The sequence below is a fragment of the Erpetoichthys calabaricus genome, chromosome 12 (assembly GCF_900747795.2).
Source record: "Erpetoichthys calabaricus chromosome 12, fErpCal1.3, whole genome shotgun sequence".
Taxonomy (NCBI): Eukaryota; Metazoa; Chordata; class Cladistia; order Polypteriformes; family Polypteridae; genus Erpetoichthys; species Erpetoichthys calabaricus.
The window spans coordinates 102,409,785-102,437,590 of NC_041405.2; the positions used below are offsets into that span (position 1 = coordinate 102,409,785).

At 37.9% G+C, this 27,806-nt stretch overlaps 1 protein-coding gene across 1 annotated transcript in view; it reads left to right on the forward strand.

The window, feature by feature from the left end:
• Positions 1–27,806, forward strand: part of enox2 (ecto-NOX disulfide-thiol exchanger 2) — a 587,323-nt gene that overhangs the window by 466,850 nt on the left and 92,667 nt on the right. The window contains exon 6 of the mRNA XM_051935340.1: positions 14,098–14,331. Within this exon, the coding sequence (XP_051791300.1) occupies positions 14,098–14,331 (234 nt within the window). The remainder of the gene's footprint in view (positions 1–14,097; positions 14,332–27,806) is intronic.

Below are 27,806 nucleotides of genomic sequence, written 5' to 3' on the forward strand. Positions count from 1 at the left end.
AGAGAGACACTATATGTCTTTAGCTTTAAATCACAGTGCCACTTCAGGCTACCCCTTAGTTGACCTGCCTGTGTTCCAGTTGTTAAAAACAATATTGTGTATATACACAAACAGTTATACTAAAGTGCTATACATGTAAAACACCTTGAATGGGTGTTTGTTTGATAATGCTTTTATGCTATTTCAAAACTAGCACTTCAATTCTGTTCATCATTTTGTCTGCATTACACACATACTGTATACGTAGCTGTAACTTGAAGGCTGCCAGTAGACTAGTATCATTTACCAGAGAGGACTTTACACAAATGTGGTGCTACTGCTGGGAATGTGGTTTATTATTTAGTTAATCATTAGCTTTGCTTTTGGTTTAGCCAATAATTAATAAAACATTTTTCTAAGGTTTCCTGTATTACTTTTTCCATCCATACATACAATCCAAGTAGCTGAGCCACAATTGACTTGAGAAACAGAATTATATAAATTATTGACAAAGAGGGGAATTATGTACTCCCTATATATAAAATCCTAAGCCTAAAAGTGCAACGATTTTGTGCAAAGATTTTATGTGACGTTTTTATGTCACTTTTTTGTCACGCTTTAAATCAGGCTTATTTTAAAACCTACAGAATTCAGAATTTCAGAATTTATCAAACTTTAATATGATGTTGTTTGATTTTCAGATTCTTATTCTGTTTATAAATTATAAACTAAAAAATATCAAAAACTCGCATCCCGTGAAACGAGAATTTGATCCAAGAGATTTAGCCATGCCCGGGGCCAGAATATGCTATTTATTTTAAAATTACCAGTTAATGACAGACTTAGCTCTCTAATTTTCATCATTATAAATTGGTGTAACATTTTGCTTATCCATCAGTTTTCTGAAACTGCTTTCCCCAGGACCGGGTAACATGGCACAAAAGCCAACACCAACAGAGATTGTTTCATGGCAGGAACTAATGTTGGATCAAATCTGTTTGAATAAAGTGATTTTCCTTTGACTTCTTTCAGCATTCTTATTTGTAAATGTGTTCCTTGATGAGTTGTGCAGTACTTAGGGCTACCTCCTTATGTATTCAGCAACCTGGGTTTGAATCCCACACAAATGTTGTCTGAATGTTTTTTAGTTGTAAATACTCAGCTAATCCACACACATTTTAAAATACATCCATAACAGATTAGCTGGCCATCCTAAATTGGCCTCATATGTGAAACTGTTTGATTTAGAAAAAGTCAAAATATAATGCCTGCTTAATTGTGATATTTTGACCAGTATTTAAATTGAGATTTAAATTGTAATTGTTATTTTATGTTTCTAATACCTGAAAATAATCAGACGAAAGGATGCAGTTCTCACATCCATTTATTTAAACAGCACTATTAATAGAACTGCTACAATTGTTCTAAGAGTAGAACAATAAATCTAAGAAAACAATTTTAAAAATTCTTATATTAAAGAAGGAATTACCAGAACATAAGACCATAAGACCTCTTACTGTGTGTATGCCCCAAAAAGGAATCCAAAATTTTTTTTAGAAAAGAGCAAAAAAGAATAATCTCTTTAACAATGAGATGAATAAATATCAAATGACTTTGCCTTATAAACTGAGGAAAGAATGATTCATTGAAGACATCCATCCATCCATTTTCCAACCCGCTGAATCCGAACACAGGGTCACGGGGGTCTGCTGGAGCCAATCCCAGCCAACACAGGGCACAAGGCAGGGAACCAATCCCGGGCAGGGTGCCAACCCACCGCAGGACACACACAAACACACCCACACACCAAGCACACACTAGGGCCAATTTAGAATCACCAATCCACCTATCCTGCATGTCTTTGGATTGTGGGAGGAAACCGGAGTGCCCGGAGGAAACCCACGCAGACACGGGGAGAACATGCAAACTCCACACAGGGAGGACCCGGGAAGCGAACCCGGATCTCCTAACTGCGAGGTAGCAGCGCTACCACTGCACCACCGTGCTGCCCCTCATTGAAGACAGGCTACCACAAAAAAATTACCTAAGGCTCACTAACATACTGACTTTAAAACGTAATTTAAAATGCAGTTTGATGCAGGTCACATTCTTAATTTTTTTGCAAATAGCATCAAATGGCAGTGCTGACCACTGTGCAGCAGACTAGATTACAGGTAAGATCCAGGTTTGGTGTTTATTAAGTATGTCTGTTGGATTGAATGGCAATGTTGTCCATTAGTGTTGTCAAAATATGCAAACATTAAGGGTCGAAAACCATATAAAGTTACCTCTGATTACTTAAACATGTCAAACACACACAATACTTTAGTCCCCACACTCTGTCCACTCCTCCAACCATCTACTCTGCTACAAGTATGTGTTTTCTGGTTCTAGGGTGCAAAAGATGTGAAGTCAGTGCCCATCTGTTTTGTATATAAGTCAAAGCATGCTGAGTCTATTCATATTTCACATAAGAAGTTACTGAATGTATTAAATGCTGCATTGTAATGATAATTAAGTATTCCATGATCATTTTGTATATATGTATGTATGTATATATATATATATATATATATATATACTGTAGATATATATATATATATATATATATATATATATATATATATATATATATATATATATACTGTAGATATATAATATTGTGAGAGAACCAGCCCGGACACAACCAAACGGACACCGGCAGTTTTTAAAAAACACACACGTTTTTCAGGATTGGCCCCATAAGTCCAAATCCCGCACACACACAGTGTTCCCAACACCACAATACCCTTTCTCGGGCCTTTCAATGTCTGTGGGCCGCTTCTCTTCCACTTGTCACTGGAGCTTCATCCTGCTCCAGCTCCCGACTCCAGGTGCTTGATGACGTTCTTCCGGCGGCACTTCCTGGTGTAGTGGAAGTGCCGCATGAGCACCCGAAAGCACTCCAGGTGTCGCTGGAAGGACCTTCCCCCACCTTCCCAGGTGTGGCGGAAATGCAGATCTCCCGGGCTTTATGAGATTTGGGGCGCCCCCTGGCGGTAGCCACGGGCCCCCACGGGTTTGTGCCTCCTTGCTCTGTCCCTGTGGTCCCCCGGTTGTGTATGTGTGTGTGTATGTGTGTATATATATATATATATATATATATATATATATATATATATATATTTATATATATATATATATATATATATATATAGTGGCACTAGGGGTCGCTGTTGCTCCGTAAAACCCACAGACAACACATCCAAACACCAGGTTAAAAGTCCCAGTAATGAATTTTTATTATTACAATAATGTGCACAAAGCACCTCCACCTCCACAATACTCAATAATACACAATAATCAATACAATAAATCCTCTACTCCACCCAGCAACTCTGTCACACTTCCTCCCAACTCCGGCTCTGCTTGCTGGGTTTCCCACAGTCCTTTCAATAATCCTTGACCTGGAAGCGCTCCTGTCCTTCAGCCCACGTGATCCAATGGCACTTCCGGGTCAGATGAAGATTTATATTTTTCTTTAGCCCGGAAGTACTTCTGTCCTTCTGTCCCCATGACTTGGGAGTACTTCCGGGTTATGATAGAAACAATCTTCATGTCTCCCTGCAGCGTCCCCTGGCGGCCCCCACAGTATCCAGCAGAGCTGTGAAGCCGAACTCAATTGTCCATGATGCCCTGCAGGAATTCGGGGCACCTCCATGTTGCAGGGAAGACTCCATCTGGCGGTGTGGATGTATTGGCCAGGATAAGCTGCTGGCCATCTCTCACTATATATTGGATTTATGTCTAAGTGTCTGTTGATGGTGTTTTCATTTGATAAGGCCAGTACTAAAAGTGCCAGAGAGTTGGCCAAGTCTTGGCTATCAAATGAAAACGCCATCAACAGACACTTGGACATATATCCAGCATATGCTAACTTAAGAAGAACATGTACATAATAAATAAACTATACAAACCCCCCCTCTTGATCATATCGACTTAGTCACCTCGCCCACCCCCACCCCCACCCCCCCTTAATGTGTTGCTATATATTGCCTTTGATTCTTGTAAGTCTAAGCATTATCCTCTGATGAAGACCCCTGGTAGGGGTTGAAAGCTCAGGAATAAAAACTACTTTATGATACGTGATTCATTTTTCTCCCTTTGTGGATCTCCAGCTGCAAATATGCAAACCGTATCACAGACCTTCTCTTCCATATATATATATATATATATATATATATACATGTGTGTGTGTGTGTATATATATAATATATATATGTATATATATGTATGTATATATACATATATATGTGTATATATATGTATATATATATATATATATATATACGTATGTATATATACTGTATATATATATGTATGTATATATACATATATATGTATATAAATATGTATATATACTGTATATATGTATGTATATATATATATATATATATATATATATATACGTATATATATATATAAAGCTTTTATTAACAGCAACATAAAAAATCTGATACTAAGTAAAAAAACCAAAAAAGTGAACAGAAAATTTTAAAACAAATAAGCTGTCATTTTTATTATTAGTATTATTATTATTATTATAAATGCAGGTTCCATAATGTAGATCAAGCTTGTGGAGAACACCAATTTGATATTTGATACATTTTTATAATGGAGTGCCAGTGGTCAAAGAATAACATATACAGGTTTATACTAGACACAATTCTTTTCCGCCTTTACAGATGCAGCAAAAAATGTAACACATGTAATGCTTATTTTTCATTTTAACTTTGTTTTGATTCTCTGTTTGTCAACCCAGCAGCCTCCAAAAGACATGTGTTGGTTGAAAATGTTAATTTTAAGTCCGTTATGATAATAAAAGGAAAATCAGACACATGGCAGCTGTTTCCCATTATGTTTAATGAGAAAGAAAACCAGCTTTTGTTTTCTATGATGAATGAGTTTTAGTATAAAACAGCAGCAACTCAGTCTGTCTCAGTCTGAAAAGTACATCGCATTATACTGGTATCAACTAAAATCATCAAATTTGTTATTTTTATCGTGATATGATTTTCTTGCCATACCTCATTGCACTTATCCATAGGCAATGCACATGCTCATTGTTACTAATTTTTTTTCCATATACAATGCATTGTTCTCTGATAGGCAAATTTGGGGAATGGGGCAATTTGAAGTGGTGGCGTTAACAGAATACTTCACAGACTGTTACGCAGTGCTGAAATTCTTTATAATGCACGGACTGCAGAAAACATCATCAGCGGTGAGGAGCTGCATGGATATGCTGCAGGGCTCATTATTACAGAAGACAGCACCAATAGTGGCATTTGATAATGTTATAACAGTGATTAAAAATATTAAAAGTTTATAGAATTTCTACAAATCACAATTCTGTGTTGCCATCAAAACCTAAAATCAGAATTGCCTCATTATATTATGGACTTAAATAAGTGTCTACCAACAAAACACAGTAAAAGTTACTAATTATCGTCTTCAGTGATTCTCTTTTGTATCATATTCTCAACAAAGGCGCCTCAGCTTGCTCTATAAAAAAATAATCGGTAACATATTTGTAACACTTGATTCAGTTGCATTGTGGCTTAGCTTTATCCTGTAATGTATCTTTTACATTTGTTCAGTCATGTGTTTGTATTCAATATGCCACAGAAAGTGTTTAAAGCTCTGTTGGTTGGCATTGTGAACTTAGTAATAACATGCAGGTGGACAGTGGCGATAGCACTTCCAAATATTGAAGGCTTTGATAAAAAATGTCAAGTGATGTAATCAGTTCAGTTCTGATTTATTGTCACATGTTCAGAGTACAATTACTGTACATTGATTTGCACGGTTGACCAACACTCACTTTGCCACCACTCTCCATTAGCATGATTTTCACCTTGTAAGTTATGTAAAATGTCACAACTCAGAAAATAGTATGTGTAAAATACTGCTACTGCAATCCATGTTATAATGTGCAGGCAAAAAAAAGAAAAACTCTTGCAAATTGAAAATGCAGCCCAGTTCATATTGGTGAGAGTAATGCACCGACAGTCATGCTGTAACTATTTCTTGTCTTGAGGCTAATGCTTTAGGACTTACGCTCTGGCTCCTCACTGTCCTAAATTGTGTTTTTGTTGTTATTCCATGAGAGCCATCTAGCAAGATATTGTTCTAAAAGTATTCAAAATAAGCATCCACTCTTCCATTTAATTTGTTCTTGCTGCGGAGTAACATTATGTATGCCAATAAAGCATGCATAATACACTTTATGAGATCAATTAAAAACTCAGTCAGTTAGCATTGATTGAAAGTACTGTTTGCGTCTTTCTTCTGTTACACACATATTGTACATCTGACAAGTTGTGAGCTTTTGTTTAGATGCAGGGATGCATAAATAAAGCTTGCCACAGTAAGTCAATATTAAGATCCATCCTACTGTTTTCTTATCTCTATTATCCTGATATTAGGTTGTGATTTTTCCAAGCCTTTCTAAATTAGACTTTTATGTAGATTTGTAATGTTAGCTTACATGTGTTCTTAAGCGTATCTAAGCTAACTTTATTGACAGAATTTTATAATTTTATTCTGATAAATTCTTATTGTTAGAACTCCCCTATCATTTCTGGTGGTGAAAGTACATGAGTTATCTTACTTATCTTACATAGACTGTGTTTGCTTCAGTCTGCCAAGCTACATCTTTGGAAGTGTTCATGTACTGTGTTGATAAAAGTGATGCAGGTGCATTATAAAAATTATGGAAGTCTTCTCATACAATCTGTTTAGTTTTTATCATTAGGACTAAATTGTGATGATCAGTTCAGCACTAAATGACATGGTGACTGACATAAATAATGGGCAGCTTTCCAGTTTGTAATTGTGATGTAAAGTAAATAAAGCAAAGCTTGGCTCAAGTTAAAGCACTGATCGAAGGCGCAGTTGCTTTTAAAAAGGTACACTTTGACATTGTAAACTGAATAGGAACAGCAAAAGGATGAACATAATTCTGAAAGTGAATATGAAGTTGAAACCAGAATTACTTGACAGTGAATCACTCTGAAGGATCTATTAGCAATGTCCAACATACTTTAGAAAGGTGGATCAAACTTTCAAGCATACTGGATACATATTCATCATAGTAATGTATAAAGACAGAAGAAACCCCAAAACAATTTAAATCTTCTGTAATGCACAGTCAATATTTCCAACATATCTTAATAGATTCTAAAGCCCTTGTCTCCTTATATACTGCATTTTCATTATTATTCTTCAGCCTTTCTGAGGGTTTCTTTCACAGACATGTTTTCTGTAACAGTTCACAGATGTTTTGTTTTGTTTGGTTGTGAAATCTCAACGGGTTCATTGTGAGTGTTTATACATAAGTCTGCCCCTGCTCTGTATTGGGCCATGTGCTGAATTAGTGGCTGTATTGCTCCTGTTGGTAGTCACTAGCATTCCTTAAGCCTCTAGTCAGGAAGCAGGTCTTAAAGTGCATTGGAACAGTTTATAGATAACCCCTGTGATTGGCCATATTGCTTACACAGCCAGGCTTCCATTCATTGCCTAATTTAGTTATCCACTTCAGGATAACTAACCAATGCTCATCCTCAAACATGATATGGTAAGAAGCAGCCATTGATAGGGTATGTGTCCACTGCAACCTTTACTGGTGTCAAGCGAAAGCCATAAGTTAACTGGACAGCATGTCTTTAGACTGTTGGAGTTATATAAGATTCCTCAGGAATCCTGCATTTCATTTTATTACAGGCATTGAAAATGATGAGAAAGCATGGTGAATATTTAGCAGTTTGATTTTCCTGTTAGCAGCAGCCAGCTTGGAGCCTATGACAGCCACTTTAACTACTGAATATTTTTGCATCCTTTCATTACTTCTTCTAAGGAAATGAAAAGAAGAAGAATGAAAAAATAATTTTGTCCTTAGTTTTTTCTCTTCCTTGTATCTCCTTTACTTATACTCTTAGGTAGAAATTCTGTTTAATCGTTGTGTATTCCTTTAATCATTTTTGTACATAAAACTCTGCACTGTATATTCAGGTCACCTAAAATCCATTACACAACTATATATACTTACATAAAACTCATCCATTATTAATGTTCTAACTTCTTTTTTTTTTCTTCTTTTTGCTGCCATTGTTTCCATTCTTGAATACAAACCACCATTCATAAATAATATTTTTGTTTTCCTGAGCAGTATTGCCCTATTTGTAAATGACACAGCTTATTGTTTTTTACAATATACCTTATAAAATATTTAATGACATTTGGGAGCTGTGACTTCAGAGAAATTAAGTTACTTTGTGGTGGAAATTTTCATTATTCTTGTGTAAATAGTGATGTATGGTACTTCAGTCAAGTGGTTAATTGGCCTGTTCATTTTTTTCATTTTATCTCAGTTTATTTTTATAAAGAGAACTTCTACTCTTATGCTCAGCATTCTTCACAAGATTGCAAACACAACAGAATGATAAAATTATAAAGCTACTATCACTTCACTTATGAATCAGTATTAGTTTTTTGTTTTTGATGGATTCTAATTTCTGAAATTAATCATTTCTGATTATGGGGTGTTAAGTGATGCTTGAAAGTGCCCAGTTTAATCCTCCCTGGACCTCAGATGTAATTTGGAGTTTTCTGTACTCCAGACTCAATGTCAACATTCTAATCTTAACTTTTAGAACTTTATCATGTTATGATTAACACTGTGCCACCACATTACCCAATGTGTAAAGTTCCAGTACCTCAAATTCCAGGACACTGGATTTGAAGCTTGGCCCAGTGCCACATTCTCTGAAAATGGTTTGGCATGTTGTTCTCGTGTTTTGCTCTTCTATTCTCCCTCATCAATTGCTGACATTTGCTGTGTGCCTTATGCTGTCAAAATAGGCTTCATTGCCTCATGACTCTTGAATTGGGCAGGTTTAGTAAAACCATGGATGGTCGATATGTGTGCTGTGATGGGGATTTGAACATTACTCACTGAAGCATCATTTAATGGTTATGAAGCTTAAAATGAGCTTCAGAGCATCAAAGGTCATTATTTATTTATTCAGTGTTTGTAAACACAATATATGGGTGTTGTGCTGCTTGATAGCAGACATATTATATAGTGTGGCATATCTTTCCCACATCCAAGTAGTGATGCTAGCAATGTAGCAAATGTCTTTAAATGTATGAAAAAAAGTTAATTGGTAAAGATATCCACCAATAAAACCGCACTTTCTCTGTTTGTAGTTGAGATGACGTTGAGTTGATGATGAACCATTTTCAACAAATAACCCAAACTCAGTTGTTGTAATAAATAAAATAGTACAGATAAGGCACAACACAAATTAAGAGTTGGGGAACCAACCAGTGATTCCCTGTATATTGTAAAAGCAAAATTACTGTAGTGAAAAAATTGCAAGAAAAAGTTTCTTTCCATACGTGAATCCATGTATCAGACTGCCACTTTCAGGTAGTGGTGGCCTTTATACAGTATGTGTTTTATCCCAAAACAGGATGGGCTTGGTGCAGTAGTCAGTGTATCTTCAGTTGACTTAGATTATTGGATCATCTATGGCCTCATCTACAGGGAGATTCACTTGAAAGAGGCCCTGAATATTCTGTAATAACTCTCGCTAGGATGAAGCAATCTGTACAAAACAACGTGCAATGTGCTCCTCAGTATATGGAGCTTCGAACAAGCCAGGATGCCCCTGCGTTGGAGCGATGAGGTATGCGCCGGACAGCCGTTGTAACGTTTAAACTGTTTGCAACTTCTGGGTGCATACCGCCTGTACCTCTTCACTCAGTCACTTGACTTTTCATCAGGATGGTGGTGTACAGTATTGAGCAGCACGTCTTCATATGAGCGAACTTGTTGGGTCACCAATTCATTTAAGCAATGTCAGAATCAACTGGATGATGTGAGTTAACGGAAAGTGACTTGAGGTTACTTCCAGCAAGATGGAGCAACATGTCACACATCGGCAATAAGCATGACAGAACTTGAGTCCTTCTTCAGCAACAGGGTAATTTCAAAAGGGCTTTGGCCACCACGGTCGCTTGATCTGACACCACCAGACTTCTTCTTTTGGGGTATGCTCAAAGCAAAAATCAATCGGAACAAGCCTTGCACTGTGGAAGATTTGAAGGAAAACATCCAATGTGAAATTGCTGTTATTCACCCCAAGACACTTGCAGATACGTTCAGGAACTTGGAGCGCCGTGTTGAAATATGTATGGCAGAAAACGGAAACCACTTCCAGAATCACATGTAATGCAATTGATTACACATACGTCAAGTTATATAGCATATTTTTTTGATTCAGATTGCTTTATCCTAATGGGAATTACAACAGAATATTTGGGGCCTCTATCGAGTGAATCTCCCTGTATAACGCCTTGCATAGAATTCACACTAAAACATGACGTACGGACAACAATGGAAATGTGTGTATGTGCAAAAAAAATGTAGATGTATAAATTTGTGCGTACGCCAGGTTCCATGCAGTCTCCATTTATAAAATTCCAGTGTATGTGAAATGTAACTCACGCGTTCATGCCTACAGACCCACCCTGACTCCTCCCAGAATTTTGCATATTTTAATATGCAAATCAATATAAATATTCCTTTTCTTTAGTGTTTTGTTAAAAGACAACGGCAAAAGTACATGGAAAAAAAGATTTTCAGCAAATGTGAAGTGGAGGCATGGAAAAAGTACTATTTGTTGGCTTAAGCAGTGGTATAAACAACAAAAGAAAATTGATGGAGTGATACAGCGTGGTGGAGACAGCGTGGTGGAGACACTCTAAAGTTCAAGTTCAGAAAGTCTTGCAGTGCCCGAAATAATAAAAGAAATGGTCAGATATCAAAGTCAATGTGAAAAGTGAGTCACAGCCCACCATCTGTTTATTCTGTTGCAGACAATATTACAAAAGTGACCCTTGTGCTGAGTATGTGAATCCATGCAGTGATGGTGCTGCTGTGCACACACCTCTGTCTCAGAAACCACCAGATTGTTCTGGAGTCATAAAATACAGTAATGGATGCTGTAAGAGATGTGACCAATGAGCTAAGGAATATACATAAGGGCTGTACTATGTGATATTGACCACAAATTAAATGAATTGGTTAAAAAGTAAATGCTGCATCTGATCACCTGTGTTTACATTCTGCTAATTACAATCAAACAAAGTAACGCTGTCCGATGCAAAATGTGACACACTTTCTATGGACTATTAATAGAGTGGAAATGCATTCTATTTATATAGCCAAATTCTTTCTCTAAAGGCGCCTTTATAGTGTAGCATTGGCGCCAAGTGCCACAACGAATAGATTCTCTGCTCTTTACGCGACTCTTTTCTGGTGACTCGCTATCCTTAAAAGGATTGCTTGCCTTTTGCCACACTGATTGGAAAAAGCACCTGTGAATGTGCAGAGTTGCAGTTTTTATAGGCTCTCCAGTTCTATATCATGTAATGCCAGCTCATTCTTCAGGTGATTCATCCCTGGCTGATGTAACTTGTCCAGTGCCATTGCAATAGCAATGTCTGTGCAGTTGACCACAATTACATTTGGATAACCGGACGTTGGTGTTAATTACGCTTTCATGTTTCCTACTTCAACAGTGTAAGGAAATTCAATATATCTGGATGACAAATGAATAATACCATCCTGGTATGGTATGACTCAGTGATGACTGAGAAATACCCAGTCGATCATCAAGTTCACATTGAAAAACTCCTATGGCTGAAATTCCAAGAGTGAACAGAACTTGCAAAGGAGCAGGTAGAGCACAGTTCCTCAAAGTCTGCATTTGTAAATCAGGCACACACAGCTCCAAGAGAAAAGCTCCTGGAAATCAAAATCGACTTAGAAGCCAGTCATCATCATCTCTAAATACACACTCTCTTCAAATTCTTCCATTTGCGATGTCTTCTAACAATGCTAAAGCAGCCATGGTAGTTGGAATAGTTTGGCCATTCCATGCGCCATTATATTGTTATTGAATGATTACAATCAAGTGAATTAAATTTGTAAATGACATTCAGTTAATATTAGTGTATCTGATAAAACCTGCATCATAGATGTGAATCTAAAAAAGAAAAGCAGACCACAGGAACAGTAGCACTGCTTTGACGCTGGGTGTCGCCAGTTTTCAGAACTGCCAATTAGTGTGGCAACTGCCACTTTGAGGCAAGAATGACATGTCTGTGCTAACACTCTGCCTCAGAACATCTGTACTAAACGTACTAAGTTTAACCTGATTAAAACTAAATCTTTGCCTATAATGCCAGTTCAGTTCTTGTCACTTGATTGCACTCTACACCAGTTCTTTATTTCTCCATCATTGGGTATCACTAGACAACTGAGGCACAAGTGTGCACGATGATGCCAGCAGCAATAGTTTAGCAGAATATCGCAGTAATTATTGTGAGCCAGTCAACATTACTGCAAGAAAATGCAGTTCTCTTAAGAATTTTTTTTTGAGTGGCAGAAATCAACTTCCATAGAAACTAATTCTTTGGTTTACTAACAAAAACTTTATTTGGTAGGATTTATGTATTGAATTTGGGTCAGAGGTTCAGGTCTGCACCTACAATCTTGTGCCATGCCAAAAAGAAAGGGTAGTGCCAATTTGTGTTACAATGGAAATGGACTGAAACATAATTTTAGGAGCTCTCAAATGGTGAGACAGGTAGGCAAGGGAGTAGCCTAAGTCTCTGTACCAGAATAGTCAGGAACAGGAAAGGCTGTACAGATGGGACTTTGTTTGTTTTTGTTTCTGTTCTCCCTGAATTGATCACCATTAATGCTTTATCTTTAGTAAATATGTCCACTTTTGATATTTACCACACCCTTGGTTGTATTCACACATTTTTATGTACATATAAAAGCAGTAAAGTATATATCCAATATAGCTTGTGTTTTAAGGCATAAATAAATCCCACCTGAATGTTTTTTATTTTATTCTTTTTCATTAGTTGTATACTAAGGAACTGCATCACTATGTTTTTATAGAGATCTGAAAGATTTTCAACTAAAAAATATTGATTTTAAAAGTTAATAGAAGACAGATATTGTTTAAATTCTGACAGAGCATGGCCAGCTTTTATCTTCTTGTCTTTTTACACCAAGATTGTTTTCACTCTCAGCACTGTAAATCCAGCACAACTTGTTTATGTCTCCTATTTGCTTTCACTTACTGATGTCAGACGTCATATACAATGTCTGTGTAAACTAATTATAGCCACAAATCGATTGTCACCTGAAAGTCTAAAAAGAGATTTTTTTTTTTTGCTGTTTTTAGCAACGTGTTTTTACCATAGATAAAATACGGGTAGAGTTAACACTAAAAGAACAAATGCAACTTTAAGCTTGTTTTTTTTTTCAGTAATGAAATTCTGTTCCTCAAGTGTGTCTTTTAACTTATTAACTTTTCTCCCTTTGGTTCCCACTATGATTAAAAAAATAATTTTCTCATTAGTGTCATAAATTGTACATGCTGCAGCTTATATACATTATTTTTTTGTCACAGACATTATTACAATATCAAAATAAGTTTTGCACTGTCAGGATCTCCCAGAGGTTTCTTTATTTCGTATTTGTTGCGGTCAATCAAATGGATACATACACATTTGAGAAAGCAGACTTAATTTCTGCACTATTATATCAGAATTAACCCAGAGATAATTACTGAATTAAGTACAGTACCTAATGCTGTTGCTTTTTTAATTAAGGTGTTAAATTTTTTATGGCACTAAGTAACAAATTCATATTTAAACTGTTGCTATAAACACCCAAAGATTCGCTTTTTTTCTTTTGTGACATATTAACATTCCTCAACAGCTTCAAAAAGAAGCATACAGAATTGATGCAACAACTTTTAAGCTAAAAGTCCATTTCTGGAGATATTTTGAACATATTTATGTAACAAGTGGTGACTCATCAATCCCTTAAACAGAGAAGATCCTTCATTTATGAACTTTATTAACTTTCTCAAACATTTTGCAGAGATGGTAACGTCATATGATAATATTAAGAGTTGGTGTTATAAGTAACAGTTAATAAAACAATACTTGATCAAATTTCTTTCTGCCTCCCTTATTTTTCCGTAGGTTACCGGATACGACTCGGCTCTAGCACTGACAAGAAAGACACTGGCCGATTGCATGTGGACTTTGCACAAGCTCGTGATGATTTGTATGAGTGGGAATGCAGACAACGCATGCTGGCACGGGAAGAAAGACATAGGCGGAGAATGGAGGAGGACCGCATGCGCCCCCCATCTCCTCCTCCTATCGTCCATTACTCAGAACATGAGTGTGCACAACTGGGGGAAAAGCTCAAGGGTAAGCTGTGCTCACAATCCATCCAGGAAAATTTATTTACCATATTTAACATTCTCTTTCATCATTTGATCTATTCAGCATAATTGTTGATATAGTGTACATAATATTAAAATGTTAAATATTAATAATATGGTAATAATAAATATTTGTATTAACATGCATTAATTTTAGTGATACATTTTTGTGCTTGCTTTTAGATGTAAGAAAATGTCTATGGACTGAACTGGTTTTTTTTTTAAGGAACCAGCCCTGAATTGTACACCACAAAATTAGAGTCCCTGCAAAAAGCTATCATGCACTAATGGGCAGAAAGCCATCCCTGAAAATATTAGTCACTTCATTTAACATAAAATGATTACAAAGCAATATAAAAATACAACTCTTTGTTTGCCCTACTCAAATGAAGTACAATACACTGTTGATGTTTATGACTTACTGGTTTACTGTGCTGTTGGTAATCAATAGATTGGAAATGGCCAGTTATATGGGTGTCAACATGGGCATGAAACTAAACTGAATTTAAAGTGTGCACACACATTCTTAATTAATAAGGTGAAATGAAAAATTCCATACAGATGATGCCATTATGAAATTGATTATTATCTGTATTTCTAGATCTACTAACAGTTTTAAAAGCAATACAATTGTAATAGACAGATAGAAAATTGTTGGCCTTTTCCAAATACTGTATCTCTTTAAAAGCACTGTGTGATACTATTGTGGTATAGGATGGATATGTATATATAATATATATACAGTATATATTATATATATAATACTAGCCATCCCCCGCGGCTCCGCCTGCGTAGTAGTGAAACAGTACAGTGAGGAGAGCCCTGCCCGGTTCCCCACTCCTGACGTCACGCTTCCCACTTCCCTCGGCCTCCAGCCTCTGTTTCGGATTAGCGCAAATATATAACTCCTGCAAGCAAACTATGATTCTTAGCACGATGAGAGAAGTCGCAAAATCAACTAGAATGTTCAAGCAAATTATAGAAAAAACCTGATCTAAATCCGTTAAGTAGTTCTGTCGTTCGCTAGCTAAATGCAGGTAAGCGACACCCTGAGGCTGGCGCGTGAGTAAGGAGGGCCCTGCACCACTCCCCTCGGCCCGCTGTGTGTGTCTCAGATTCGCACAAATAATTGGTACCGCAAGAGCAAACTATGATACATAGTGCAATGAGAGATGTCGCCAAATCAACTGGAATGTTCAAGCAAATTATAGAAAAAAAACCTGATCTAATAAATCCATTAAGTAGTTCTCTCGTGAAAAGCAGACAGATGTTGGATTATATATATATATATATATATATATATATATATATATATATATATATATATATACAGTAATCCCTCGCTATATCGCGCTTCGCCTTTCGCGGCTTCACTCTATCGCGGATTTTATATGTAAGCATATTTAAATATATATCGCGGATTTTTTGCTGGTTCGCGGATTTCTGCGGACAATGGGTCTTTTAATTTCTGGTACATGCTTCCTCAGTTGGTTTGCCCAGTTGATTTCATACAAGGGACGCTATTGGCAGATGGCTGAGAAGCTACCCAACGTACTTTTCTCTCCATCTCTCTTGCGCTGACTTTCTCTGATCCTGACGTAGGTGGATTGAGCAGGGGGGCTGTTCGCACACCTAGACGATACGGACGCTTGTCGAAAAATGCTGAAAGATTATCTTCACTTTGCTCCCTTCTGTGCAGCTGCTTCGTGAAGCGACATGCTGCACGGTGCTTCGCATACTTAAAAGCTCGAAGGGCACGTATTGATTTTTGATTGTTTGTTTTTCTCTGTCTCTCTCTCTCTCTCTCTGCTCCTGACGGAGGGGGTGTGAGCTGCCGCCTTCAACAGCTTTGTGCCTCGATGCTTCGCATACTTAAAAGCCAAACAGCCCTATTGATTTGTTTGCTTTTCTCTATCTCTCTGACATTATCTGCTCCTGACACGCACTCCTTTGAAGAGGAAGATATGTTTGCATTCTTTTAATTGTGAGACAGAACTGTCATCTCTGTCTTGTCATGGAGCACAGTTTAAACTTTTGAAAAAGAGACAAATGTTTGTTTGCAGTGTTTGAATAACGTTCCTGTCTCTCTACAACTTCCTGTGTTTCTGTGCAAATCTGTGACCCAAGCATGACAATATAAAAATAACCATATAAACATATGGTTTCTACTTCGCGGATTTTCACCTTTCGCGGGGGGGTCTGGAACGCAACCCCCGCGATGGAGGAGGGATTACTGTATATATATATATATAAATATATATATATATATATATATATATTATTATTATATATTATTTATATATATATATATATATATATATATATATATATATATATATATATAAATGTCTACGTGTGGAAGTGTGTGTGTCTGTCTGTCTGTCTGTCTGGCCCAGAAGTGCAAGGCTAAAGCATGAAGTTCAAACAGCCGGCAAGGCGGCCCCAAGTTAACAAGTCGGATGAAGAAAGAAGTGCGAGGCTTCAGCATGAAGCTGAAAGAAAGCGACTCCGTCGCCAAAGTGAAACCACCAAGGAAAGACAAACAAGAGAGAAACTCGCTTAGCTGCTGATAGACAAGGGGGGTATGAATGCATTTTAATTTTTTTTTCTGACGATTTCAATAGTTTCTAGGAGCCCGGGCTTTTTACAGAGTGAGGTGTGAACACGAATGGGAGTTTTACTCATCTTTAATTGATGATCCCTTGATCTGCATAGATTATGTTACTGTTAGTCCTGCAGTGCACCAAAGTGGTCTTCCACCTAGAACACGGGTACTACTGTAACTTCATGTTTTCCAATTACTGCTACTAATGAAAAATGCTTCTTTTTCAACCTAACCGATTTATTATTTAGGATTCAGAATCCTCAATTGCTTATTTTGTGTCCATAATTAGCATCCAAAAAATAATGACATCCAAAAGGCACAGAAAATAAATCTGTAGGACACAGAGTTGGATGATGGCCCATCACACACCACTGGCAGTACAAAGCCAAGTAATAATCAGATCCATATACAGGAAGAGGAACATGCAGAGTGTGAAAGGTGCTATATAGGTGCCTGACCCAGCACGGAGGCATACGTAAAAATAAAACACAAATGTATTTTTCTTCAGCTGGAGGGCATGTCTTCCCCTTGTCCCCCAGCCACAGTACAGTCCTAAAAACACCAACACAAAAACCACACTCATTCTTTTCTTCCTCCACCACTCCTCCCAGGCAACCTCATCCTCTTTCTTCCGATTCTGGCTCCCGGAGTGGTGGCTGCTGGCCCCTTTTATAGTTCACTTGGTGTGCCCGTACAGGCTCAGGAGTCCTAGCTGCAGCACCCCCTGACGGTGCCTGCAGGACCCAACAGAGCTGCACCCAACTCCAATTCCCATGGAGCCCTGTGGGAAAGCGAGGCACCTCTCCAACCCAGGGGGGGGCGGCCATCTAGCGTCCAGGGGGAGGTATTGCACCGTCCAGGGCTGCTCCACCTGAATATAGATTGCAGGGGTGTCCCTGCCACAAGAGGAACTATGACAAGACAAGAAAGAAATAATTTGTAGTATGCAACTCAGGTAAACACTATTTAACATTAAAATAAATAGAAATCAATAATGATACTATAAAAAGTTTTTTGGTGTGTTTCAAAATCATATTTTTATCTTGTGAGCATACCTGAATCAAATTAATTTGGTAGTGATTCACCAAACCAGTATTATCAGATAAATGGATGTATACTAAGTACAATTACTGAATTGCCTCCAGGAGAGGTTTGGAAATGGCCAAGCTAATGCACTTTGATTACATAAAATCATAGTTTTGTATCAGCATAGCTATAGGCAGCGAGCAGCAGCACACCAAGCCAGATTTTCAACATGTGGTATTCAATCTGTCATTTGAAATATGAAAGACTGAAAATACAGTGGAAAACTTAAAAAGCTGTCTGAACCTGATGTGCTGCACTTAAAAGTCACCTTATCAAGGGGCAGGATAAAAGTGCTTGCTCACCACTTCCAGAATCACCCAGAGATGAAATACATTTTTTGACCATGCAAACAAGTCTTAGTTGAAGTTGTCTTTTTGTGGAAAGGCAATAAAAAGAAGTAACTGAATAATGTGGGAAGATCATAAAGAATGGAGAGACAATCAGTGGCAGACAATCTTAGCAAATAATGAGTAAAATTAGAACATTTTGGTTAACAAAGGGTCTAGAATTACTCAAAAGCTGATATATTGATGTTAGCTTCTGTGAAGCACAGTGTGGTTCTTCCATTCTAGGGGATTTGGACATAGTTAATAATTTCATGATTGCTGAGAAACTTGAGAAGATTTTGATTTAACATGTGGTTCTTACAAGACAGCACCTTCTTGGAAAAACCTTCATCTGTCATCACAATAATGACCCCCAAAACACTTTTAAGACCTACTTAGATCTGCAGATGTAACACAAATTGGCCATTCCAGGACCCCAGCCTTAACATAATTGATGCTGTGTTGGATAACATGGGCACACAATATAACAAAAATATCCAAGTCAATCAAAGGGCAAATTCTGCAAGATATTTACTATGGGACTAGCTGAAAATATTATGCAATACTATGTGAAAGCAAATTACTTCAGTTTTATGATGACATAAAGACATTCTTTTTACATTTTGTTGTATGTTTGTGTTTATTCTGATATTATATAGGGTGTACACAAGCAATATATACTACATATACATAAGCTACAAGTACTAGCTTTAAGTAGTGTTACTGAGGCTTATAATAATAGAACATAGAAATTTAAAGCATACTGATGCCTTAAAACTTAAATATAAAACAATGTTAGGAAGAAATTCATCATATGTATTCTTTTAATTTTCATAAGTTAATATCTATAGTTTATCATATTTACAATACTTATTGCTAAATTAAATGTTATAACATGTTTATTTTCGCAATGTTTTTGTGATAAATAACATTTTTGATTTTGACGTCAAATGTAACAATGAATCCCTTGATTTAGTTTGTCTTATTTGATCATTAAGCTGGGTTTCACGTTGCTTTGGGGTTTTAAATTTATGGTGGCATTTTTTAAAATGAGTTTGCCTTTATATATTGTGAATTATTTTCAAATATTTAATGTTTTGTAATTTTTTACTTGGTCCTAAGATATCTTCATACATATGTGTTTTACTTCAAGAACATTCAGGCCTCCTTTATAAATGAATTCATAATTTATAACAATTTAAGTTTGTAAGAAAATTGCTTTTAATTCTTAATAAAGTATACTTACCTTTTAATTTCTTTAAATGCCTCACAGATTGTTATGCAATCTTTGTTATTTACTATGCTATGTTATTTATAAACTTTCTAAGGAAATTTTGGCATCCTAGAAAAATTCCTGTTAAAACTGTGTTTATATACAATGATTAGTCACAACGTTAAAACTACTTGCTGATGAATGAGTAAAATTGATTATCTCATTACAATGGCACCAGTCAAGGGGTGGGATATATTAGTCAGCAAGTGAACAATCAGTTCTTAAAGGTGATGTGTTAGAAGCGAGAAAAATTGACAATTGTAAAGATCCGAGCAGCTTTGACAAGAGCCATACTATGATGGCTAGACAACTGAGTCAGAGTATCTCCAAATCAGCAGGGCTAATAGAGTGTTCCCAGTATGCAGTGTTTACTACCTACCAAAAGTGGTCTGAAGAAGGATGACCACTGAACCGGCAACAAGGTCATGGGCGTCCAAGGCTCATTGATATATGTGGGAAACAAAGGCTAGCCTGTCTGGTCTGATCCCACAGAGGAGCTACTGGAGCGCAAATTGTTGAAAAACTTAATGCTGGCCATGAGAGAAAAGTGTCAGAATACACAATGCATCACAGCATGCTGCATATGGGACTAAATAGCCATATCTACTGTATGCTGACCCCTGCCCACCTCTGAAAGCACCTACAATGGACAAGTGAGCATCAGAATTGGACCTTGGAATAATGAAAGAAGGTGGCCTGGTCTAACGAATCATATTTTTGTATATCATGTTGACATCTAGGTGCATTTATGTTGATTACCTGAAGAAGAAATGGCAACAGGATGCACTATGGGAACAAGGCAAGCTGGTAGAGACAGTGTGATCCCTTGGGCAATGTTCTGCTGGGAAACCTTGGATGTTGGCATTCATCTGAATGTTAATTTGACACAGACAATCTGGCTAAAGATTGTTGTAGACTGCATGCACCCCTTCACAGCAATGGTATTTCCTGATGGCGGTAGCCTCCGCATCCTGCACACTGCAAAAATTGTTCAAGAATGGTTTTAAGAACATGACAAAGAGTTCAAGATATTAACTTGGCCCCCAAATTCTTCAGATCTCAATCTGGTCAAGAATCTGTGGGATGTTCTTATCCATGGACACTCCACCTCACAACTTACAGGACTTGAAAGGATCTGCTGCTAACATCTTGGTGTCAGGTACCACAGGACACCTTCAGAGGTCTTATGGAATCCACACCTCAACAGGCCAATCGTGTGTATATTAGATTCATAAGCACAAACATATTGCAGCATATTAAATATATATTGAAGACTTGCAGTGCATTCATCTGGGTGTCGAGGTGACTTTTTAAAATCTGGTTTAGGCAACTCAAAGAATTTATGGCCGCTAGGGGGCATCTCAATGCCTCAAACACTTGACACATTTGCATGAAGAACAGTCCCAGATTCAATTACCTTCTTATTATTAACTAAAATATCTTTAATACAGACTTTTCCTAAAATCCAGCACAAACAATTCCTTCTCTTGTTTCTCCTCCACTCCTCCCAAGAAAGCTTTGTCATCTTCCTCTCCTGACTCCCAACTCACTGGGAGAAGCTCCTTTTATGCTGGACAACAGAGAACTTCTGGTGGTACAACATAGCACACACATTTATAATGCAATGATGTCCTCTCCTGCAAGCTGCCCCTGGTGGCATCCAAGGAACCAAGCATGGCTGCCCACAGGAGTATGTGAATTTCCCCTTGGGGATTAATAAAGTATCTATCTATCTATCTAGGTTCACACATGTGGGTCCCAACAGAGGGATGCTGCCATCTACCATGTAGATGAAGCATACAGCCTTGAAAGACAGGCTTCCTCTGTCCTTCCATTTCATCTTTGCAGTGGGGAAATGGAATGCTAACAACCTCAGTCAGAATGCCTGTACACTGACATTCTTCACCCATGATGAGGGCCTACTGGGTGGATAAGGGATTGTCTGTCCCAGTCCGGACGCCAGCTTATCTATGCCTTTCATCACTCCAGGTGCATGTTTTATTCAAGTCCACAAACAAAAGTATAATTCAAAACATGGGAAGAGGTATTCAAAGCTAAAATAACCAAAACTCAGAAAAGTGGTCAATACAAGAGAAACTCAAAATCAAAGTCTGGATTTAACAAGAGGCTTTCACGGAGGTAAATTACACACTGCTAGAACATTGATGACAACTTGCACTCTGCCTTTATTTTCACACTTTCCTTTACCCTTCCCACTACTTACTAAAACGATTAAATTGTCTGGGGCAAAGAATAGAATAAAGGAGTTGGGGGTCTTTAATTGTTTTGTTAGCCACCATGATGTTAAAGTCTAAATTAATAATTTTTTGTTGTTACCACTGTTATCCTTCTTTGAGCATAAAGCTTCCAGGAGCAGCTACATTCCCACTCTACCCGTACACTGTATTTAAGCTTGTCAGGAAAAGGATGAAAACAATTTTTTGCATTCATTGTGATAAAATAAGTTGTCTTTTTAAAATGCTAAACTGAAACAAGTAAACATATTCATTTTAGGTGCAATTTTATGCTGACACAATGTTAGGAGAACATCTGTACTTGTTTCAATGGCAACTGACATGCAGGTCCATTAAAACCTATTTCTGGTTGTTAATAATGCTTATAATGCAAAATAATGGGAACCAAGTAGCGAATAAAACTTTGAATGTGATCCTCTTGCTGGAAAATATTTTGCTGTTTTCCATCTCCAAACCTAACAGTGGCCTGTGCTCAATGGACATTTTAAATCTTTTAAGCTTTAATATGCTCAGTATTTTCACAGACATTAAAGAACACATTGCATATTGATAAGTGTTTCACAGACATGCCCTCTGGCATATTTTGCCTGTGAAAAGTCAGTAGAGCTGAAATAAGAGAAAGCTAATCTAGAGAGCACTGAGAGTTTGTCATGCCAGGTATGTAGAGTGCCGTTCCAGAGAGGCCGATCGGGTTCCTAAAGGGATTTTGTTGATGAAGTGAAAATAGCCGAGATTATTTGCCTGCCTCTGGACTCGGGGAGCATCAAGGAATATGCCAACAGCTAAACTGTCATACTGAGATGATGGACAAGTATCTGCCAAATGGACAATTATGAACGTTAGTAACTGTATGAGAGCCCTCTTTAGGCAAGAATAAAACATTCAACATATTATGATTTTTTTTTTTAACTGTTTCATTGTAGGTTACATTTATGCAATTTCAGATGCATATAAGACTAAGTAACGAGGATAATGTAGATTTATATGAAGGCCCTCATGAAATGGTTCATTCAGTTTTTACTTTGCACTTAGTTGTCTTGGCTTCATAAAAAGGCAGTACGCACTGTTTAAAATGACACTTTAATCACACTGTAAAAGAATTGAAGGTGCTCTGCTTTCAATAAAGTCGAAAGTATAAAACGGAAAATCAGCCTGACAGCCAGCATGCTGTGAGTTATACAAATTACCACTTTTCAGAAGATGCTCTGTAAGCAAGATTTGTCCATGCATTGCTTCTGCTGTCATGCATTATGTTTAACAGGCACATCGATTGTCAGGCTATGTATGGCTAGTGTTTCGGTCAGCCAGATGCATGTGCGCAGTAATTAAAAAAAATTCTACTTGTCATGCTATAATAAATACATATATGTATGTACAGTATATGTAATACTATGTTTTTTTTAATATATATATATATATATATATATATATATATAGTGGGGCAAAAAAGTATTTAGTCAGCCACCAACTGTGCAAGTTCTCCCACTTAAAAAGATGAGAGAGGCCTGTAATTTTCATCATAGGTATACCTCAACTATGAGAGACAAAATGAGAAAAAAAAAATCCAGAAAATCATATTGTGTGATTTTTGAAGAATTTATTTGCAAATTATGGTGGAAAAAAAGTATTTGGTCAATAACAAAAGTTCATCTCAATACTTTGTTATATACCCTTTGTTGGCAATGACAGAGGTCAAACGTTTTCTGTAAGTCTTCACAAGGTTTTCACACACTGTTGCTGGTATTTTGGCCCATTCCTCCATGCAGATCTCCTCTAGAGCAGTGATGTTTTGGGGCTGTCGCTGGGCAACACGGACTTTCAACTCCCTCCAAAGATTTTCTATGGGGTTGAGATCTGGAGACTGGCTAGGCCACTCCAGGACCTTGAAATGCTTCTTACGAAGCCACTCCTTCGTAACCTGGGCAGTGTGTTTGGGATTATTGTCATGCTGAAAGACCCAGCCATGTTTCATCTTCAATGCCCTTGCTGATGGAAGGAGGTTTTCACTCAAAATCTGACGATAAATGGCCCCATTCATTCTTTCCTTTACACGGATCAGTCGTCCTGGTCTCTTTGCAGAAAAACAGTCCCAAAGCATGATGTTTCCACCCCCATGCTTTACAGTAGATATGGTGTTCTTTCTCCTCCAAACACGACGAGTAGAGTTTTTACCAAAAAGTTCTATTTTGGTTTCATCTGACCATATGACATTCTCAAATTCCTCTTCTGGATCTTCCAAGTGCTCTCTAGCAAACTTCAGACGGGCCTGCACATGTACTGGCTTAAGCAGGGGGACACGTCTGGCATTGCAGGATTTGAGTCCCTGGTGGCGTAGGGTGTTACTGATGGTAGCCTTTGTTACTTTGGTCCCAGCTCTCTGCAGGTCATTCACTAGGTCCCCCCGTGTGGTTCTGGGATTTTTGCTCACCGTTCTTGTGATCATTTTGACCCCACGGGGTGAGATCTTGCGTGGAGCCCCAGATCGAGGGAGATTATCAGTGGTCTTGTATGTCTTCCATTTTCTAATAATTGCTCCCACAGTTGATTTCTTCACACCAAGCTGCTTACCTATTGCAGATTCAGTCTTCCCAGCCTGGTGCAGGTCTACAATTTTGTTTCTGGTGTCCTTTGACAGCTCTTTGGTCTTGGCCATAGTGGAGTTTGGAGTGTGACTGTTTGAGGTTGTGGACAGGTGTCTTTTATATTGATAACGAGTTCAAACAGGTGCCATTAATACAGATAACGAGTGGAGGACAGAGGAGCCTATTACAGAAGAAGTTACAGGTCTGTGAGAGCCAGAAATCTTGCTTGTTTGTAGGTGACCAAATACTTATTTTCCACCATAATTTGCAAATAAATTCTTCAAAAATCAGACAATGTGATTTTCTGGATTTTTTTTCTCATTTTGCCTCTCATAGTTGAGGTATACCTATGATGAAAATTACAGGCCTCTCTCATCTTTTTAAGTGGGAGAACTTGCACAATTGGTGGCTGACTAAATACTTTTTTGCCCCACTGTATATATATATATATATATATATATATATATATATATATATATATACACACAGTGGCCTATGCTCAATAGACATTTTAAATGTTAATACCTTTTTAGGTATCCTTGAATCTGTCAAGTTCAGATAAAGATTCTTTGTCTTCGTTCAGTTAGGCATTCTAAACTGTTGTTATCAATATGCTGAGTTGTGGTCCTGCCTGACTTTACTTATTAACTGTCAGTGACACATAAGCACCTTCTCAGCATAAAACGGTGCTGTTTATTATTAAGGTGTGTCCATTACTTGAAGTCCAGGCTGTCAACAGGTGACATTAAACCCAGGTTGAATTTGAGTCATTTTTATTTACTTTTGCAGATACTTACCCTGAGCATGTTATTCAGTATGATCCCTGTGAGGTTTTCTGAACCTTGGCTTCTAAGGCTCAACCTGGGACTTTCTCTGTTTCAATATATGTTTATATATACACTGGGTGAGCACTTTATTAATGCAGCCATCAAATACAAAGTTAGTTCTCTAGTTTCCCTTAGAATATTTTTAATGTTTTAGGTTACAGATTAAGCAAGGAGTCATGTCTAAACAAATTCTTACAGAAGTTCTTAACCCAGATAGACACATAGCGAATGTGGCAAATTATCAGTATTCCAAATTTTTTGTTCCAGAATATCTCTTTGCTGTTAGATCTGATTAAGATCTGGTGATGGACACTGCAAAAAGGCCATTTTTTGTTATGTTCCAGGAACAATTCCTGCATTTGTCAGGTTTGTGACACAGAGCATTATCCTGAAGGAAAAGTTCTACTCACATATGATTTTCAAGGTTGTTTTAATACCTTTTGGCATTAAAATGTTTTGTTCTACTTCTGCAATGGGACTCAAAATCAAACAACCCACCCATTATACTGCCACCACCAACCTGCATAGATAAATTGATAACACCAGGCAGAGTATATCCCTTGACTGGTGGATTAGGGATTTACCAGAACAAGCCAAGTTTTTCTTTTTTTTTGTTTGTTGCTGTTGTTGTTGTTTGTTTTGTTCCCACCCCCTACCTACACCCACCCCCCCAGTCAGTTTTGTTTTTTGCAACTATTCCGTCATGTTTGGAACTCTAGGATATGAGCTTCCATATCATATGTGTAGCAATTTTGTGATGAAAGGGGGGTGGTAAATATATTAAATGTTAGTCCCTTTAATAGTTTTATCAAGGTAAGCACTAGTCATTTTAGCTCAGGTTGGTATGGGGCATGCACTAAGGTTAATGGATAATTGATTGCCAGTCGGCAGCAATGCTGCAATCAGGAAGCACCAGTTGAGCATGAAGTGAAATAAAAGGGTATGAGGTGTAGAGCAGAGGGGTTGCTTGAATTTGGAGTAGAGGTAATGTGATTGCTAAGAAGAGAGGTAACAGAAACAAGGATAAGTTGGCCAGCATTCGTCATACTGATTGAGCTGTGGAGAGCAGGAAGAAGGGCCGGGTGAGGGCTCTGTGAGGTGAATGCGCTATTTTCAGCTGAATAGCACAGGAGCTGGATGAAGGAGGGAGTTTCAGAAGCAGCGACATCCAGAGATGGGCAAGGCATCCTGGGGGCTGTGGGGTCCAGAAGAGGAGGCAGTCTGGATCTTCTGAGACTGGCAACAAAGGGGGAACTCCCATTGTCCTGATGAAGACAGGGAAGTAGTAAGGACAGCATGAACATAGTTTTACTTCACTTTTTTGGATTTTGAATGTTAATGTATTTTTTGAATTGTGTATTTACAACCTAAAGGCACTGATTTTTTTATGGCATAATTTTATGGATTTACAGTGATCCCCCCGCCTATCGCGGAACTTATGTTCCAGACCCATCAGCAATAGGCGAAAATCTGCGATATAGAAAGACCATATAAATAAAAAAAAATTTTATAGTTTAAGCCTTCAAATATCTCTCCCACACGCTTTACACACATGTAAACTTATTAAAACACACTTTGTAAACACATATGATATGTGGATGTTGGGCTAAAGATATAAGTAATATCTCTCTATTATAAAAAAAAATCTTGGCAAGGAGACCAGGGAAATGAGGCATGATCTTCTCGGAAGACTTTTTAACGTCATGCAAGACAAGGCAGTGAGACAGAAGGACAGCTGCTGTACAGGCTTTTAAATGATTGACGCGCGGAGCGACAAGCAGAGCAGGCATCTTGGCAGAAGCAGCACAAAACCAGTAGCTGATCCGTCCGCTTCTCCTTAACGTGTGTTCAGCTCCCCCCCTTCACAACGGAAGCAGGAGAGACGCAAAGTGGCAGGAACGTAGCATGCCTCCGAGGCGGTTGAGCGAAGCAATCGAGACCAGATCATCTCGGAGAGACACTTTGACGACACGCGAGACTAGACATTACAACTTTAGGAAGCAAGACCCGTGAGACGTGATTTTTGCACGTCATGCTCTAATTACAAACAATTTAAAACAAGTTCATAGACATCTAACCTAGCAGTTGTTGAAATGCTTTTGGCAGACACACTTCAGGTGCTTCCAGCTGTAGCTCGCCAGCTGCAGCAAGCTAGCAGATGATCCAAGCGCTTCTCCTTAGCATGCATTCAGCTCTCACCCCCCCCCCCCCCCCCTTCTTCAGAACGCTAGCGGCAGAGACACGAAATGGCAAAAGGACAGCTGCCATACAGGCTTTTACGTGATTGATGCAAAGCCCGACAAGCAGAACACACAGCTGGCCAGCAGCAGCAGCAAGACAGCAGCTGAACCGATCACATCTCTTTAGTGTGCGTTCAGACCTCCCCTTCACAACGCTAGCAGCGTTATAAGTCCCGCGAGAAAGAGATTTAACCACGCCCGGGGCAGAAAATAAAGGACAAATATTGTTGATACAAAATTTTGAAAGTAAAAATGTAAATAATACAT